General features: G+C 39.2%; 2 protein-coding genes across 2 annotated transcripts; one reads left to right on the top strand and one right to left on the bottom strand.

Annotated features, from left to right (window-relative positions):
- Nucleotides 1–3,237: 3,237 nt before the first annotated feature.
- On the bottom strand, nt 3,238–7,109 carry LOC111802353 (oligopeptide transporter 3). The gene is made up of 4 exons (XM_023686683.2): nt 6,398–7,109; nt 5,704–6,273; nt 5,011–5,266; nt 3,238–4,244 (listed from the first exon to the last, which is right to left on the bottom strand). Exons 1-4 carry the CDS (start codon nt 7,009–7,011, stop codon nt 3,447–3,449), a joined length of 2,238 nt encoding a protein of 745 aa, XP_023542451.2. The 5' UTR covers nt 7,012–7,109; the 3' UTR covers nt 3,238–3,446.
- An 8,587-nt stretch (nt 7,110–15,696) lies between these two features.
- LOC111802685 (uncharacterized) lies at nt 15,697–17,287 on the top strand. Its single transcript, XM_087126763.1, has 3 exons — nt 15,697–15,924; nt 16,032–16,116; nt 16,235–17,287. The coding sequence occupies exons 1-3, from the start codon at nt 15,910–15,912 to the stop codon at nt 16,954–16,956; spliced, it is 822 nt and encodes a 273-aa protein (XP_086982889.1). The 5' UTR covers nt 15,697–15,909; the 3' UTR covers nt 16,957–17,287.
- The last annotated feature ends 1,934 nt before the right edge of the window (nt 17,288–19,221 follow it).

Raw genomic sequence — 19,221 nt, 5'->3', positions numbered from 1 at the left:
ATTTCTGTTGTTTTGCACGTTTACAGTAGCCGAAATGAACAGGCACCATCATCAGTCCAGGTGACAAATAATTGAATCATAGATACGCATACAAACAAATCATCGAAGGCTGGAATGTGAAATGTGCCTGGTGTGTGGAGGGAGTTGAACAAAGAAATATACACGTGCATTTCAAGTTATCAAGACCTAACTTTTCTCAAACATGGAACTTCAAGAATTACTGAAATAGATAAACATACCAGAGTCCTTGAAGGGAAATACAGATTTGCCCATTGAAAATAATATGTAGTAACTTTCGAAGGGGTAATCACATAGAATTGGAAGAAAGGGAAGTGGTTTTGTTGAACAAAAAACCTAATCATTGGTCTTTACAAATATTCACGAATCAAATCTGTGAGACCACCAATGGTCAAGTAGTTCTTTTAATCTCTTGTAGTACATTTGTATTATATTTTATCCTTGTCTTGTGTAACGACCGAAGCCCACCGCTAACGATATTGTCTTCATTGGGCTTTCCCTTTCGGTCTTCCCTCAAGGTTTTTAAAACGCATCTTAAAATCATGAAGGGAAGTCTGTAAGGGAAAGCTCAAGGAGGACAATATTTGCTAGTCATAGGCTTAGGTTGTTACAAATGGTATCAGAGCCAGACACCAGGCGGTGTGCTAGCGAGGACGCTAAGCCCGGTGTGCCAGTGAGAACGTTGAGCCTCGAAGGGGTAGACACCAGGCACTGTGTCAGTGAGGACATTATGCCCTAAAGGGGGTGGATTATGAGATACCACATCAATTGAAGAGGTGAACGAAGCATTCTTTATAAGGGTGTGGAAACCTCTCCCTATTAGAGGCGTTTTAAAAACCATGAGGCTGACGGCGACATGTAACAGGCCAAAGCGGACAATATGTGCTAGCAATGAATTTTGGGCTAGGCATTTTTAAAGTCTAAATGCCTAGTTTAGAGATCTCCAAGTTTGATAACTAATATCAACTCCAGCAGAGGATTAGAGTTTTTAATGATCCAGCATTCAGAAACATTCCACTTGGAGGCTTAGACCCAAACCTAGAACTGAACTCCCAAGTCCCATCTAAGACGCCAACCCCTATTACCACGGAAACTCCCAGTTGGGATATTCATAGAACCATCATTCAACTTCCAATGATCTAATCTGTTGACCACATCTTTTTTCCAAGGAAAAAATCGAAACAAATTCCCCAAACAAACAAAGCATCTAAAAGTACCTCACCTTTGATCCTCACAAACCAACGAATTTTTACCCAAAATCGTGGGGAAATTGGCATATTAGCAAACTAGAATACGAGGCAGATGTAAAATTGGCAAGGAAAAGCAAGAACGAGGAAAATTGCAACAAAAGTAAAGCATAAAAAGAGAAAAAGGCGAAACCTCATTTACCGACGAGAGTTGCAGCTACTGTAATGTGAACTGGTAGACATATTCGGAGCGTCGCGCCCGCCGAATTGCTGGAAAGAGAAGCTGAAGTATGAACTGCGATTGTGATACCGTCGTGAATTCGATTTTACTTTCATTTTGGACTTTTTCTAATGTTTTCTTTTAAAAATAAAATGACTATCAGAACATAATTTACTAAATTAACCTCGCCTTGCCTCTTACCTGATTCGGCCCGATTTTGATATTTTTTAATCTTTTCAAGACTCGTAGATCTGGCTCGGGTCTGATAGATTCCAATCCTTTTCTACCATCTTCGACTCTCTCGAAGCCACTTTTGAACTTTCTTGTGTACACGTGGATGGGCTGTGTGTGGAGAATTACTACAATCCAACCCTTTTCGATCGTCATGCATGTGGGAGCCGACTATGAGACTTCCATCATCCAACAATATTGACTTTCCCTTTTGGGTTTTCTCTCGAGGTTGTTAAAATGTGTGTTAGAACGAAAGAAATTTCCTATCCAACTGATGTGGGGTCTCACAATCGACCCCCTCTGGGGCCCAACATCCGCGTTGACACTCGTTCCTCTCTCCAATCGATGTGGGATCTCACAATTCGCCCCATTCGAGGTCATCATCCTCGCTAGCACACCGTCTGATGTCCACCTCCCTTCAGTGCTCAACGTCCTTCAAGGCTCAGTATCCATTCAAATTTTGTGTACATAATTTTATTTTAATATTTAATGTATCAAAATACAATAAATGTTTGTTGTAATAACCGATCGCTAGCATATATTGTTTCTTTTGGGTTTTTTCTTTCGAACTTCCTCTAAAGGTTTTAAAAACGTGTATGCTACGGAGAGGTTTCCACACCCTTAGAAAGAATACTTCGTTCCTCACTCCAATCGATGTGGGATCTCACAATCCATCCCCTTCGGGGCCCAGTATTCTCGTTGGCACACTGCCCAGTGTCCACCCCCTTTCGGTGCTCAGCGTCCTCACTGGCACACTACTCGATATCCACCGCCCTTCAATGCTCAACATCCTCACTAGCCCACTGTCCGATGTTTGGCTCTAATACTATTTATAACAGCCCAAATCCCCTTTAGCAGATATTATCCTCTTTGTACTTTTCCTTTTGAGCTTCCCCTCACGGATTTCAAAATGCGTTTGCTATGAGAGGTTGTGTTTTCACACGTTATAAAGAATGTTTCGTTCCCTTCTCCCACCTATGTGGGATCTCCAATTTTTTCTTCCAAAATATTAATTTGAATACTTTAAACTAAATATATATTTTCTCCCATGTATTTAACATATCAAATATATTAAATATTAATTTGAACATTTCAAATTCTTTTCCTTCAACTAAACTTATCTTCTCATGTTGTCGTGAACTAACATAGAGATCTCAGGGACCTACCGATTATAAGCTCGAATGTCATAATATTAATTAACTAAACTCTTTAATTAATAAATTTTCAATTATTAATCACTTCACTGTAAACTTAGAATTGCAAAACTTAGAATTGCAAATTGATTTTTCGTGAGTTATTTATAATTACAACTAGGTCAATATTATCACATATTTAATCGTAAATACCATTAATTTTGTAATGAACAATTTGTTTATGATCCAAATGATCCAACCATAAAGCAAGTCCCTCTTGGGTCAGTGACATGGTGAGGTCCCATTGTTCAAGTCTCGATTCTTTGCTATGGGTCTCTTATTTTTTATTGAACACAGTAAGGCTAAAACAGAGAGGAGCGAAGCAATTACTCATGAACCTTCTTTCACTTACAGTAAATTCTTTGTCAATAGTGTCGTCTTCCCTATGGGTTATAATGGGCAGGTTGTCCCTCGGAGCTACATTCTATTAGGCTATAGATTATAGAGAATACCACAATCAAACTGCTAGTACCACGTAAACTTGAACAAACAACCAAAGAACAACAAGAATATGAAGAACTCACTCAGTGTTCAGCTCTCAAAAATATTTGTTACCATTTTCGTGGTTCCTCCCATCATCAAACAGTTTGGTGGCTCCTAGAACACCGGACACCCTTTCACAGCAATCCCAGGAGCAGTGGGACACTTTGCCAAAGGGCAATGGTCCGGTTGTGATCCCCACCACCTCAAGTGATGCCCCTCATTCTGCACTGCAAAGAAAAGAAGCACGCCCATGAAAGCCGTCCCAGCATCAAGCGCAGCCGACAGCACGTAGTTATACTTCTGCCACCACCGCCTCTTGTATTGGAACACAAAGTAATTGAAAACCGTTCCAGTTATGAGCCAGCTCGCTATGTTCGTAGGAGTTGCCGGTGGCATCCCTGCAAAGCCATACGATATAACCGGTATGTTTATCAGTGGAATCCATTTCTTTTCTGGGAACGCTTTGCTCAATGCCCAAATGGGCACCGGAAGAACAGCTCCAACGAGGAATAGCCACACCAGGTTGCGGTACAACCCACCAGGTCCAAACAATCGCTTTGGTCCGATTAGTCCCCATATCACTGAAGCATCAAATGTTACTCTGTATTTTGGACATGTCCATGGGCTATCAGGGTGGAGTGCATCCACGTCGCAGATGTTCTCTATACTGTCCAGCATCCACCATGCAACGCCTAGGTTGACCGTCCCGGCGACTAGAGTCCCGACTAACTGGGCTGTGTACATGCATCGTGGTGGGATTTTCATATAATGCCCAAGTTTAAGATCAGATAAGAAAGATAGAGCATGAACTGTACTGATCCTTCCATAGATCTTGAAGAGTAGATTTGCAATTGGCTTGCCAGGAAGAATGTAACCAATGATGAACTGTGCTATGATATCATATCCGGGTTGCTGCATAAGATTTCATATGGATTTGTAAGTCTTTTGTTTTGGAATATGTTCAAGAAAACCCAAAACAAAATCAGGAGAGCTTATGCTCGAAGTGGACAATATCGTACTATTGTGGAGATCTGTGATTCCTGACACGGTATTAAAGTCATGCCCTTAATTTCTCCATGTTGATAAAATACTCAAGTGTCGAACAAAGAAATTGCTAGCCTCGAAGGTGTAGTTAAAAGTGACTCATGTGTCGAACAAAGGGTGTACTTTGTTCGAGGGTTTCAGAGAAATGAGTTGAGCCTCGATTAAGAGGAGGCTATTCGAGGGCTCTATGGAGGCATTAGGAAAGGCTCGAACAAAGGGTGTATTTTGTTCAAGGGTTCTAGAGGAAGGAGTCAAGCCTCGATTAAGAGAAGGCTATTCGAGAGTTCCATAAGCCTCAGAGAAGGCTCTATAGTGTACTTTGTTTGAGGGAAGGATTGTTGAGGACTGTTGGGAGGGATTCGAGGGCTCTAGAGAAAGGAGTCGAGCCTCGATTAAAAGAAGGTTGTTTGAGGGCTTCATAAGCCTCAAGAAAGGCTCTATAGTGTACTTTGTTGGAGGGGAGGATTGTTGGGAGGGAGTCCTACGTTGGCTAATTTAAGAAACGATCATGAGTTTATACGTGTCTCCATTGGTATGAAGCCTTTTGGACAGTTCAAACCAAAGTAATGACAGTTTATGCTCAAGTAAACAATATCATACTATTGTGAGAGTCACTATCCCTAACGAAAGTTACCTGGTTAGTTGTTGCTTGAATGACCCCAATTGGGAGGGTGACAATCCAAGCCATGGCAAAGGCAAATAGCATCCCCCACCACGGTAGTTGCACGTCCTCTTTCCACACGAACGACATCAAAAGAGACAGTGCAATGCTTCCGAACAGTAAGATCAAGAACCACCATTCTGGCACCTGTTTGTATCTTTGCATCAGCTTTGCATGGATGTCTAATTTTGCACTCTTGATTGCTGCCCTGCTTTGCTTCCATATCTCCCTACAAATTAAAGTAACAATGGGTAAGAATCACGAATCTAATCTCCAAAATGATATGATATTATCACGTTAAGCATAAACTCTCGTAACTTTACCATGGGGAGACCTCATTTTATAAAGAAAAACCTCTAAATTAGCCCATATGAGACACACCCTTTATTCGACACTTGAGTCACTCTTGACTACATATTCAAATCTCACAACTTCTTTGTTCGACATTTGAAGATTCTATTAACATAGCTAGGTTAAAGGCATGATGATATTGTCCACCTTGAACCTAAGCTCACCTATAGTCTTATGATCATTTCTTAAATTAGCCAACGTTGACGGTCTCCCAACCATCTTCAACACAATCATCACTTCAAGAACTCAACCAAATTCAAATATAATGTTGGCAGTAGAAGGAAAGTGAGAAAAGAGACAAAAAACAGAGCATACCGGCCATTGAACAGAGCAACATGGGTGAGAGTGGCAGTGAACCTGGCGAAACCAGATCCAATGGAGAGAGCAAAAAGAGGGCTAAGATAGAGCTTCCCATAGCTATTATAAGCAGCAACATTGAGATCAAAATCCGCCGTCAAAATCTTGGTCGTGTCGTATTTCTGGCCGTTTCTTGTGAAGAGCTGATTTGAGAAGATGGGAAATTTCCGAGCATCGAAGGTGTTGAACTTCCAGTAACAAACAGGGACGATGATATAAATGAACATAACAAACCCTACACCCACATTCAGAATCGAGAACCATGGCGACACGAGCGGGCTTCCATGATACGCTGAAATGCCGGCCCAATCGAAGGTGAAAGCTCCAAGTCCAAGCCCACTTTGGCTCGACCCAATTTGCTGAGCCGTGATGCTGTGAGGCCAAACCCAACAAACCCACGAGAAGAATGATAAAATTTGGAACAAGTAACCTGGAAAAACGTAGTACACAAAGCTTCCTCCCATGGCGATTAAGAAGAATTTCATCCTTGTCATCCCTTTTGATTTGTCCTCGCTCTCATGAAGAGCTCTAAAACAGGGGAAGTACAAAAAACAGAGCAAACCAGAGTTAGCGCATAATATCATTATCCACCGACCAATTTAACAGAGACTTGATCGAGCTTCAAATCTGTACAAAGATGAAGAAATCGTACCTAAACAGAGAAACCTGAGCCAAATTTGCAGGCCACCACATTTCAACGGGATCGACCAAGTACCTTCGGAGCATACCAGCCCATCCATATCCTAAAACTTGGGTAGTTAAGACGATGAGAAGGGCCAAGAGGAAACTCAAGCTTTGTTTATAATAAGCCTTCATGACAGTAATGGCGCCGATGGAATAGGCGTCGCCGCCGCCATAGGAGATGCCACAGTTAGCAAAAATGGTGATAATAACATGCTCCTTCATGTTGAAAGGGCCAGGGTTGAGACTGAACTTCCAGTGAAGAAAATGGAAGTCTCTGTTTGGAAGAGTGGAGGCCATGAAGCGGCCAATTGGGAGAACAGAGATCTGCATAAGAATGGTAGAGATGGCGAGCGGTTGAGAGCGGTAAGTGAAGAAAGTGTTGAGGAAAATAAGAATGCAACAAGAAGTCAGCCCCAAAACCCATGAACGGAAAGTCATCACTGGAAGAGATGGGTCGTCAGTCTCCGGCACCACCAGAGCCACCTCCTCCACCGAGCACCGATCCTCTGACGGCGGAGAACCGCCGTCATTGGACTTGTCGGCGGGGGTGGAATCTGGGTGGAGCGGGGTTTTGGAGGACATTGAAAGATCGTTAAAGAGGGAAAACAGAGGAGACTCTGTTTTGGGTGTTGGAAAACTGAAGCAGGGGAGTTTTAAGGAGCAGAGAGTGGGGAAGTGAAATGTGTGCGATGAGGTGTTAGAATATTTATAAGGGAATTTTGGATTTTTCCCCACCCCTAAACTTTTTTTTTTTTTTTTTTTTTTTTATATATATATTAATTATCATCTTCGACCTCACGATTTTAAAATCCAGTTTCGTGAGAGCTTTCCCCACCTTTATAAAGAATGTTTTGTTCCCCTTTCCATCTGACGTGGGATCTCACAATCCACCCGCTTAGGAGCCCAACACCTCACTGGCACACTACTTAGTGTTTGGCTCTGATATCATTTATAACTACCCAAGCCCATCGCTAGTAGATTTTTTTTCACTTTGGTTAGCTATGTATCGCTATTAGTTTCATAGTTTTAAAAAACGCGTCTACTATGGAGAGGTTTCCACACCCTTCTAAAGAATGTTTCATTCTCCTCTCCAATCGACGTGGGATCTCACAATTCACCCCATCTTGGAGTTTCAGTGTCCTCGCTAGCACAGTGCTTGGGCTGTTGGACCAAGGTGAACAAAATATCTATTAGTATTAAGCTTGTACTGTTACAAATGATATTATAGTCGGCGATGCACTAATGACACTGCATACTTAATAATGGTGTGAGAACCTCTCTCTATCAAAGGTAAACAGACAATATTTGCCTAGCGATGAGTTTGGATTGTTACATAGAAATTCAGCAACTTTCCATAGAATAGTAGCGTGTGGTTCGACACCATATTACTATTCTTATTAGGTACCATATTATATGGGTACTCTTTAGCGTTTTTCCTTTCTCGGTCTAAATTAATTATAATTAAATCACGGACGGAAGTGACGTGGTTGGAATATTGAAAAGTTGAGGCACTTTTCGAGATTTGGAAATAAAAAATATCAATAAAATTGATGCCAAAAACAAGAATGTTTTATCAAGTTCAAATGGCCTCGAGGATGAAGAACCTCCAAAAGTAGGAACATATCTTTGGTGCAACCCAGCTCCCATTTTGTAATCAACCCATCATATTCCAAACATTCGATCAAAGTCTTCGTCACGTCTCGATATCTACCATATATAGAAACACTTCAAAACCTTAGAATTAAACATTGACGTGTTTGTCTTAAAATTTACTGATCAAAATTAGTATTTAATATATATTCTCCTACCCTTCTTATAATTAATTTTGAAATAATTTGGAGAGTAATTTTTAAAAATATATATTTAAATTAAAATTTAAATTTTAATTAAATATTTATAAATAAATAAATAGATATTTGATCCGTAACATTTTATTTTTTTATTAAAAAGAATTAATAAATGAGTTGGGTTCGTTATTTAACGAAGGTTGTTAGAGTTAAAAAAAATTTACATCCCGAACAATTGAATTGAGTTTAAAATATGTCATAACCCGTCAAACCGAATCCACGAACACGATCACGAGCTAATCCAAAATCTTAAATAATAAAATGGAAACATTGAATTCAATAATAGTAAAAGTTTAAAATTATTGTAATAAAAAAAAAATAATAATAATAATAACCATCCATTAATGGCGTGAATAACACATCCAAAGTCGCGTTCCCCACGCGCTCTCTCGTTAGTACACACGCGCTTCCGTTCGACCCCTCCACCTCGGACACACGTTGTTTCAGCTTTTTCTGACGTCACCCAAACAGCGCTTTGACGCCGTCCGCAAATCCAATGGGATTACGGTTCGACCGTAATTAATAAAGAAACGTCACCGTTATGTTCTGACAGGGTGGTTGCCAGATGGATATGAGGCTCGTGTTAGGAGTGTGTTCTGTGCGGTAAAGATAGTTCCAGTGGGATCCACGTGGCTTTGTCTTATAAATTGGTTGACTTTATTGACCGTTGAAATTGATGACGTCATCGTTCCATCATCCCTAGTGTTCGGATTTTCTCTATTTCTTACCTTTTTTGCACCATTTTTTAAATAATAAATTAATGGGGGTTTTCTTTAAATTAAGAAATCAATAATAAATGAACTTATCATGTTTTTGTTTTAACTAGAGTTATTGGTGGATCTGGTCATGGATGTCTAGTTTCTTGTCATCAGCTTTGTAATATCTTTGCACCAGAACATTTTGATCGAAAGTCATGTCACTGTGTTGTAGAATTTTTCGGTTCTTTTCATACCAAAACTTGTACTCGAACATGTCAGAACCATAGTCTATGAAATAGCACTTCATAGGCTCAGGGTCAAGTTTGTCACTCTTCTCTAGATCAACATGAACATACGCAGTACAACCAAAAGTTCTCAAGTGAGAGTACTTGAGTTCTTTTCTATCCAGACTTCTTCTAGCAACTTGAACTCCAAGGGTACTGACAATCCTCTATTGATCAAGTAGACTGTTGAATTTACAGCATTGACACATATTTTCTTTGGTAATTAAGAATGAATCTTCATACTCTTTGCCCGCTCATTCATTGTTCTGTTCATCCTTTCAGCAACATCATTTTGTCTTGCTTTACTTGGAGCGGTCCTCATTAATTGAATTCCCTCAGCTGCACAAAATGCCTTGAATTCTTACTTGTCTTACCCTCCTCCATTGTCAGACCTCAAGCATTTGATCTTCAAACCGATCTGATTTTCAACTTTAGCTTTCCACTTCTTGAAGGTGACAAACATGTTTGACTTGTGTTTCAGGAAATAAACATGTCTGAAGGTGACTAAAATCATCAATGAAAGTGATATAGAACTTTGATGCGCCAAGGGATGGAACTGGAGATGGTCTCTAAATGTCTGAATGGACTATTTCCAACCGCACTTTCTTCAGTTCTTTAGCAGTCTTTGTGAAGCTAACTTGTTTCTGTTTGCTCATAACGTAGTTCTCACAATGACTCATATCAACCGATTTCATACCTTCTAAAATTATTTCGCAACCAACATCTTTATTTCTTTGACGCTCATATGTCCAAGTCTATTATGCCATAGAATTGAATTTGAAGCACTCTCAGCAATAACAATCATGTTCATACACTCAGCAGTGGTGTATAAGGTTCTAGATTTTGTGTCACGTGCTACCACCATAGCATCTTTCACAACCTTCCACGAACTCTTCCCAAACTTTGTTGCATAACCTGTGCTATCTAAATGATCAATAGATATCAGGTTCTTCTTGAGATGGGGAATATATCTGACATCCTTTAATGTCCACTGATTTCCTGCGTGAATTTTTATGCAAACATCCCCTTTCCTTCAATCTCCAAGGCTTTGGTGTCGGCAAGATACGTCTTCTCGAAATTTTTAGACTTGAAATTTCGGAATAGCTCTTTTATTTGTGATTCTGTTTCCTCTTTGGTCTTGTACAATCTTTCCGAAAATGACATTTTTCTCCACAACTCCAACACATTACGTTTGGTCTATTTAGAAAATTTTTACAGTTCTTTGATTTTGATCGATCTTTGTTTGGGTCATTCGATTTACTTCTTCTCCTTTGGTCAACACTGAGAGCACTACCAGATGAATCTCCAGTTTCTCGTTTGCGAATACTTTTGTTGAGAACTACATCTCGAATTTCATCGAACTTCAGTGTCTCAGATCCTCGGGAACTATTGATCGCGGCAACAACAGCATCCCACGACACGGACACCAAAATCAATGCTTTAATTTCATCTTCGAAATTAATGTCCACCAAACTCAGTTGACTTACAATCATATTAAGTTCATTTATATGACCAGCAACATATCCACCTTCAAACATTTGTAGATTGATCAGCCTCCGCATCAAATATACTTTGTTCATAGCCGACGATTTTTCGTACATATTCGACAATGCCTTCAACAGATCTGACATTGTCTTCTTCTTGGTGATGTTGAACATCACGTTTCTTGACAACGTCAACCGGATCAACCCTAAGGCCTAATGATCTTTAAGCTTCTACTGCTCCGTGGTCATTGTATCCGGCTTCACCCCGAACAGGGGTTCGTGAAGATCTTTCTAGTACAAATAATCTTCAATCTACATCTTCCAGAAACTGAAATCGGATTCATTAAACTTCTCAATTTCAATCTTTGAACTTTCCATCTTCACAGATCGTGGTGAATCTCGCCTCACTCTAATACCAGTTGTTAGAATCGCACAGCAACACACACACTTGATCAAGATGAACACAAAGAATAGGAGAGAGAAAATTTAAGGAGGAACCTTGGCTAAAGGTTTTATTGATGTCATGTCCATATCCTAGGTTCATCATTGTCAAACATCATTATATTGGCATAATCCATTCAATGTATCCCGAAACCAATTCTTTACCTCATAACATTGTCAGTAATTTTGCTTAACTTTGTATATCGACCTTCTTAACTTACACATAACATGTTCTTTTCCTCTCGCTAGAAATCTTCGTGTTGATTCATGATCGTATATTTGTTCATCTAGATAAAATTTTGAATCATAATAAATTATTAGTTTTATCATTCTTCTTAACGAATTAAGTACGGTAAGAAATCGAGATTTTTTTTCTCTCAATTTAAAAAGAAATCTACGAAAACTCGACCCGAGAAAGATTTTTGAAAGATCGCTCAAGGGGAAAGTGGGCGTGAATGAAGAGAGTGGGTATGATTGAAATGCCATTTGACTAAAAGGCTATACGGCTATGAGCCTAAGTCATGAAAGAAAGGCATCAACACTTGGTACCAAACCACATGTTTCCTAACATTTCTAGTCTATACAAAGTCTTGATAGTGACCAAAGCTAATAAGTTGTTGTATGAAAACTACGAACTTGTTCTTTTTACAGCAAATAGTCACTGAATTGAAGCATAAAGTAGTCGATTCGCCAATGGCAGCTCCATTTTCCATCGAGTTCCACTTACTTTCTCTTTATAGGTCGAACCTTGGTTTGATTGAGACATGTCACATCCCAACTATGAGTAATGGCCCTTGTGGTCCTTGAAAGGCATATTAATACTTGGAGCTCAAAAATATCTTCGGACTCGTCTTTCTGAACTTAGATGATGAGAGGTCGTACAAAGTGTTTGGGATTATCCGTTATCACCATTACAAGACCTTTATGTCCTTAGAGCTCAGAAATTGTGGGTTTTTTTTATGGGCACTTATCCTACAAAATGACATTTTACCAAAAACAGCCACTACAAGGAGCTTAGATCGTCCCCAACTTATGAAGATGTTAGACTTATCGATTCACACACAAGCTTGTCACTATAGACCTCAGTTCGTAAAATCTAACCATTACTCTTAACGGTTTCTCGTACATCTGTTGCAACATAATAGTTTCATGTTTCGTTATCGACTGGATATTCCTTGTTATCGTGTTGTTAGAAGACTTGAATGATACACACGTATAATAGAGAGAGGCATCTCGAGCGAGTGGTGCAATGGAGTTGGGGTCTCTGTATCTCCATAGGGTGTGTTTGGGCACATTTAGGAACAAAAGAGAGAGGCATATATCCAAGGCAACACAGGCAGTGGCAAAGAGAGGTCCACAATGACGAGGGTGATGAGAACTATGAGTGGCAAACCACAAACTCTCAATATGCCCTTTGCCCTCCTCCTCCTAATGTAATGTGTGGCTTGGAATTTGGATTCCAATGGAATATACCTTAGAAAAGTTCCAAAAAAATGGCTGCAAATAAGCGTCGATAATGGCCGAGATTTTTTTAAGACAATTCAGTAACATGTTTTTACGACATTCTCGTACTTATTCTGTTTTCTCTCAAATTTATTAACGAATCTTAGACATATAGATTACAGGTATCCTAAGGCTTTCATTACTAAAACTTCTATCGACCCTCATAATAGTATATCATTCTCCTGTATGTTTATCGCTTCTATGTTTTTCTCCTGCTCTTCAAATTACAGTTTTCAAATAAGAAATTATTTATGGAGACAAAGAGTTGTTCGTCTCTAAAAAAAATGGATGATTCGAAGTAAATCTTTTTAACGTTTAACTTTATTTATTTATTATTATTTTTTTTTTCGCTCTAAAATTTTATTAGGATTTCACACAAAATAATAATAATAATAATAATAAATAAATAAAAATTGAGATTTGATTTAATTTGGAGGATATTTGATAATAATTTTGAAATGATTAAACCTTTTTTTTTAATTATCAATATCATTTTTTATAGTTTAAAATTATAAAATAAATAATAAGTTAAATTCTTTTAGAATAATTTTAAATAGGATAAAATTAAGGACACTTTCAAAATTAGTTTAAAACATTTTTAAAATTTGTAAAATTACTATACACAATTGAAATTGAAATTTAAATGTAATTAATCAATTAATTTTTTAAAAAAAATTAAAAATTATTAAGGATTTATTAGGTCCAAAATTAAATATTTTAATACCGAATATATTGGGTTTGTTAAGGTATCAAATTTATCTTATTTTATTTTAAAATTTAGCTTCATTTAATTAAAATTAGAGCTACTTTGGTTTCGGTCATTAATTTCTATAATATATTTGGTTACAACTCCAATTGAACTTAAACAAAAGCTTTGAAGAGGAAAGCCCCAAAGCGAGCCCGTGCCTAAATTGCTGCATCCATGCAGGCCCAAACAAACAACTGATCCAGCCCATGGGCTGGATGTGGGATCAAAGTCCCACGTCGGCTAATTTAGGAAATGATCATGGGTTTATAATCTAGGAATACTATCTCCATTCAGGACTTTTAGGGAAGCCCAAAGTAAAGCCATGAGAGCTTATACTCAAAGTGGACAATATCATACAATTGTGGAGGGTCGTGTTTATCTAACAGTTACATTTCAAACCATAGATTTCTACAAATTTTAAGGATAAATTAGCGATTGTTGTGACTAATTAATTAATTAACCTAATTACTTCAGTGTTATGAGACACTGTCATGCATTTTTGTATGTTATGTGTATTAAGATACTTCTCCATTATGATGAGTACAGATGTGTACATTATAATATCTATGTACACCATGATATTATACGAGCTTCTTTCCCTCCGTGGCTCTAGCCGTATGAGTGTGCGTTAGTTGAAGTGCAAGCATAGACCGAGGGATAAGCCTATGAATACCTACAAGGTTAAGGATAAGATAAGAGCATACAAGAAGGTTGTTTACAGAATATTTTTATATTCACCCATTTTTCCTCCTTTTGTTCAGGTGTTTACAGGTTGCTAGTCGAGGCGGAGAGCGTTTTAGAGCTGCACGGACACAAAGAAGGTCGTTCTAGAATGTTAGTTCGTCTTTGTGTTTTGAGTCTTTATATTTCGTTTCGTAGCTGTATCTCAATCCGTTTTCTCCTTTGTAATAAAAAGAAAATTAATTTCAAGTGTATTTTTTAAGTATTATTAAAGGTGGAGGAATCGTGTGCGGTTCCAATGTTGTACTAGGTGGGCCATCCTTTATTATTCTAATTTAATACCAAATTCAATATATCTTTGACTTTTTTCCTTTTCTTTTTCAATTAATTTGGGATTAAAAGTCAACACAACTTTCTACTTTATATTCTCTAATAATTTAGACATAGGCTTCAATCAAGTTGGTCAACGTATAATTGAACACAAGACATGTGGGTGATTTATATGAACTCGATCTTCCTCTCGATGAACGTTTTTTCTCTAAGCGTAGATGCCTCAGTTTGGGTAAATTCTTGACTTTTAGGAGGCCCTTATTGTCTCCAAGTATAATCAAAGGGCTATCGATGATGCTTATTGTTATATTCATACCTAAACCACAAAATTCTCGGTGACTTGAAACTCTATAATTTAGTGTACTTTGTTTGATCTAAATGAGGAGGATAAGGTTCTCTGGCTGTCTAATCATTCAAACTCGTTTTTTGTGGGTAGTGCATGGACAGTTCAAGGTCCTCGTCGTTTATTAGTACTGTGGTATAGGCTATTACGGTTTGGGAGGTAATATCCCAAAACATTCCTATATAGGTTCGTTGAAAATTCGAGAGAGATTATACAACAAGCTATATAGATGAGATTCATCTATCTTATGGATTGTGTATTATGTTTGGCTAAGGTTGAATCTCGTGATCACATGCTCTTAGTCACTCATATCAATGAATCTCATATTGGGTAATAGAGATAGACTGGATTTGTCACGTTAGTAGTGACATGCAACATAGTCATAGAGTGTAGCCATTTATCATTAGGAGAAGAAAACTTGTGCATTCAATATTGTGAGATAACGAATGCCAGCGAAGACGCTGGGCCCCGAAAGGTGGTGGATAGTGAGATCTCACATCAAGTGGAGAGGGGAACGTAACATTCTATAAGGGTGTGAAAACGTCTCCCTAAAAAACGCTCTTTATTAACTTTGAAGAAAAGCAGTGAAAGGGAAAACCAAAATAAGACAATATCTACTGGCAGTAGGCTTGAGCTGAGAAAACTTATATCTCAAGCCACGAAAAGTTTTACCAACTACAAAATTCATGAACCACCAATCAAAAGCTCATTTCTTAACCTACAAACCTTAAAGGAACTTATCAAAAAAAAAGGGAAGAAAATGTTCCTAAAAGTTGCTTGAGTTACAAGTTTGTTTTGGGCATCTTTTTGTTGGTTGGCTAATCAGTAATGAAAAAGGGATATCATAGTGGATCAGGTAGGTGTGTAAAGTGTAATTACACGAACCCTAAAATCCCTTCCATGGTTCGATACTATTCGACCCAAACCATAAATATTGATCAACTCGAAAATAGGGTTACAAAAAGGCCGACCAAACTTGAGAACTACACATGGTTACGTGTTGGGGTCTTATTGCTCTTTCTCCGACTACCATTGCCAACTCCCCTGTCTCCTCTGCTTCTACCCCTTCCTTTTCCCTTCATCCCTTTTTCTGAACTTTCTTCCAATCAGCAAACTCATCCATGGCGGATGCCAAGGTATCACATCTCGTTCCTCACGCCACACTCCTCTTTCCTGCTGATTTTGTGTGTGTTTTTGTATGTCTCTGTTGAGTTTATCAAAATGGGTTTGTTGGGTTTTGCAGAAGGTTGTGCTCATGATGCTTAAAGTGGACCTGCAGTGCCATCGGTGTTATAAGAAGGTCAAGAAAGTTCTCTGCAAATTCCCTCGTGAGTACTCTGTTCTTATACTCTGTTCTTCTACTCTGTTCTTCTACTCTGTTCTTCTACTCTGTTTTTTAGTTTCTGCAAAAAGGAACGCAAACCCAGTTTCTGTTTTGTTCTACAGAAATTCGAGACCAGATTTATGATGAGAAACAAAACCTTGTGATTATCAAAGTGGTTTGTTGTAATCCTGAGAAGCTGAGAGATAAAATTTGCTGTAAGGGCTGTGGGGTTATCAAAAGCATTCAAATCCAAGACCCTGAAATTCCCAAGCCCGTCGATCCTCCGCCGCCCAAAACAGTCGATCCACCGCCGCCCCAAAAGGTCACCGATTCTCCTCCGCCGAAAAAGCCCGACCCACCTCCGCCCCAGAAGGTCATCGATCCTCCTCCGCCGAAAAAGCCCGACCCACCTCCGCCCCAGAAGGTCATCGATCCTCCTCTGCCAAAAAAGCCCGACCCACCGCCTCCTCAAAAGGTCGTCGATCCTCCGGCGCCGCCCAAGAAGGCCGATCCTCCACCTCCAGCGCCGCCCAAGAAGGTCGATCCTCCGCCGGTCGTCGTCCAGAATCCCCCACCAGTACAAGCCAAGCCGGTACCAAGGAACACGTGCGTGCCGGTTGCAGGGTACCCGCCGGCATACCCGATGGGGGTGTGCTGCAGGGAGTGCTATGAAGGGCGCGGTGGGGGCCCGTGTTACAGTGGGTTCGGTAGGCCGCGCTCATGCTGCGATGGGTGCGCTTCTGGAAGGCCTATTTACGATAGCTATGGCGGAGGGAGGAGTTGTTACATCAGCCCCTGTGAGTATCTAAATGAAGAAAATGCGACAGGATGCAGTGTAATGTGAGGCGTTGCAGCTCGTGAATGGTGCCAGTCACGTCCATGCGCACCTTATGGTTATGATAATAAGGGAGTTCTAATTACATTACAATGTGGCCTGGCCTCACTATAGAGCTCGGCATTGAGGCTTCAAGGGCGTAACAGAATAATAATTCATTTCACATTATGTTCATCTTGGTTATTAGTTTTCAATAACTTTAAGATAGTTAAAAACGCTCATTCCTCAATTCGAAAGCTCTGAGATGTCAACGTATGTAGAAAAGTAAATGAAAACCAGACTGAATTCGAACCGGATTGATGTGAATTCTCATTAATCTCACCATTGGAGTTGTGTTCAACATTATTGGGGATTAAACCGGTACGAAACCATCTAACTTTTCTTTTTATGGAGGGTACTAAACCCTTTAGCTAAGAGAGATGATATCTCGTGGGAATAAAAATACTCAATAAGTAACTTACTTGTAAGCTCTAATCGTATCCATAACTTAATTAGTTATTAGAGAGTTCAAGCCTAAACTTTACAACTATATAAGCTTCTTGAAGGTCAAAGTTTTTGGGGCAGTTCTTATGCATGTCATAAACCTAATCTGAGTTTGAAAGTTGTTCACTTATTATTGGCACCGTAAATCTCTGGGATGGTTTATTTGAGTTTTAGAGCGGGCCAACTTTTTTTTGTTCTTCTTACTTAGCTAGCTTACATTGTCTAGAAAGTGAATCGTTAGTATCCTAAATATAGAAGGCACGACCTCATCATAATCAATCTCATAAAAGAATATTTATGACGTTATGAATCCTGAACATCATCTCTAAGACTAGCTGACGACCCTTCCACAAGACCATAACATCAAACTGAATCTAGGGTAGCGGCTCCATGTGATAGCCAACTACTAAGTCTAACCGTGTGGTCCCCTTGTCTTGCTCAAGATAGACTTATGGAGTAGCAACCCAGTTCAAAAGACCCTTGACTATTTCCACATACAAAAAATGACCAAACGATCAGCAATAGTAGTTCAAAAGGCACTTGTTGCTGCTGAGAGTGCTTCAAATTCAAGTTTATGGCCTAATAGACTTGGACATATGAGTGTCAAAAGAATGGAGCTGTTGGTTGCAAAAGAAGTTTTAGAACACCTAAAATATGTTGATATGGGTCATTGTGAGAGATGCGTTATGGGCAAATAGAAACAAGTTAGCTACATAAAGGTTGTCAGAGAATTAAAGGAAGTGCGGTTGGACCATCTCCAGTTCAATCACTTCGTGGATCAAAGTTCTAGGACATCTTCATCGATTATTTGAGCAGGAAGGTATGAATTTATTTCTTGAAACACAAGTCAGATGTGTTTGCCACCTTCAAGAAGTGGGAACTTTAAGTTGAAAATCAAACCGATTTGAAGATCAAATGCTTGAGGTCTGAGGATGGAGGAGAGTACAACAAGTTAGAATTCAAAGCACTTTGCGCAGTTGAGAGAATTAGGTTAACGAGGACAGTTTCCGGTAGTACAAGACAAAATGGTGTTGCTGAAAGAATGAACGTAACATTAAATGAATAGGTAAAGAGTATGAAGATTCATGCTAAATTGTCAAAGACATTTTGAGTCGTTCTTGTATGTTGTAGATACAACAACCTACTTGATCAATAGAGGGTCGTTATCTTGGAATTCAAGTTGCTAGAAGAGGTATGAATAGGAAAATAACTCAAGTACTCTCACTTGAAAACTTTTAGCTGCACTGTGTATGTTCATGTTGATTCAGAGAAGAGACTATGGTTCTGACACGTTCGGGTACAAATTTTGAAATGACGAGAACAGAAAAATCCGATAACTCGCCATCCAAAAACATCCCTTCAAACTACCAATGTCTGGCTACAGGATATACGCTTCTCAAGAAACCCAGAATCCGAGCGCCTCTGATGATGAAATCTCGAAAAATCCCGATAGGAAATCGGGTTGCTCGTCCAAAAGCTCCGTTGGTGTCAATCCCAGAACCCCCAGAGCTTTTTAAACTTCGGAAGCAATCTTACGAGGCCAGGTATGCTTCTCTTTCGTGAATTTCGGAGTTCTTGCTCTTCGGTACTTTCAGAAACTGTTGAAGTCAAGGAAAGAGGCGATTCTTTTTAACGTGACTCTGAAGGTGTTTTGGAAGTGCCGAGATATGGAGGGTGCAGACAAACTGTTCGACGAAATGCTTAACAGAGGAGCTAAGCCAGGTAATCTGACATTTTCTACAATTATTACTTCTGCTAGGTTGTTTTCGTTGTCTAATAAGGCTATTGAGT

This window comes from Cucurbita pepo, chromosome 9 (assembly GCF_057944985.1).
Source record: "Cucurbita pepo subsp. pepo isolate OVF chromosome 9, ASM5794498v1, whole genome shotgun sequence".
Lineage (NCBI taxonomy): Eukaryota > Viridiplantae > Streptophyta > Magnoliopsida > Cucurbitales > Cucurbitaceae > Cucurbita > Cucurbita pepo.
The sequence above is the reverse complement of the archived record's forward strand: the minus strand, read 5'-3'. Positions and strand labels throughout refer to the sequence as shown.

Excerpts from the sequence above, each read along its gene's own strand:
- LOC111802353 (XM_023686683.2), bottom strand. The coding sequence starts at position 7,011 with ATGTCCTCCAAAACCCCGCTCCACCCAGATTCCACCCCCGCCGACAAG. Across the intron at positions 6,274-6,397 it reads GCTCAGGTTTCTCTGTTTAG|AGCTCTTCATGAGAGCGAGG; the intron begins GTACGATTTCTT and ends CCCCTGTTTTAG. Across the intron at positions 5,267-5,703 it reads GTTGCTCTGTTCAATGGCCG|GGAGATATGGAAGCAAAGCA; the intron begins GTATGCTCTGTT and ends TTTAATTTGTAG.
- LOC111802685 (XM_087126763.1), top strand. Across the intron at positions 16,117-16,234 it reads AGTTCTCTGCAAATTCCCTC|AAATTCGAGACCAGATTTAT; the intron begins GTGAGTACTCTG and ends TTTGTTCTACAG.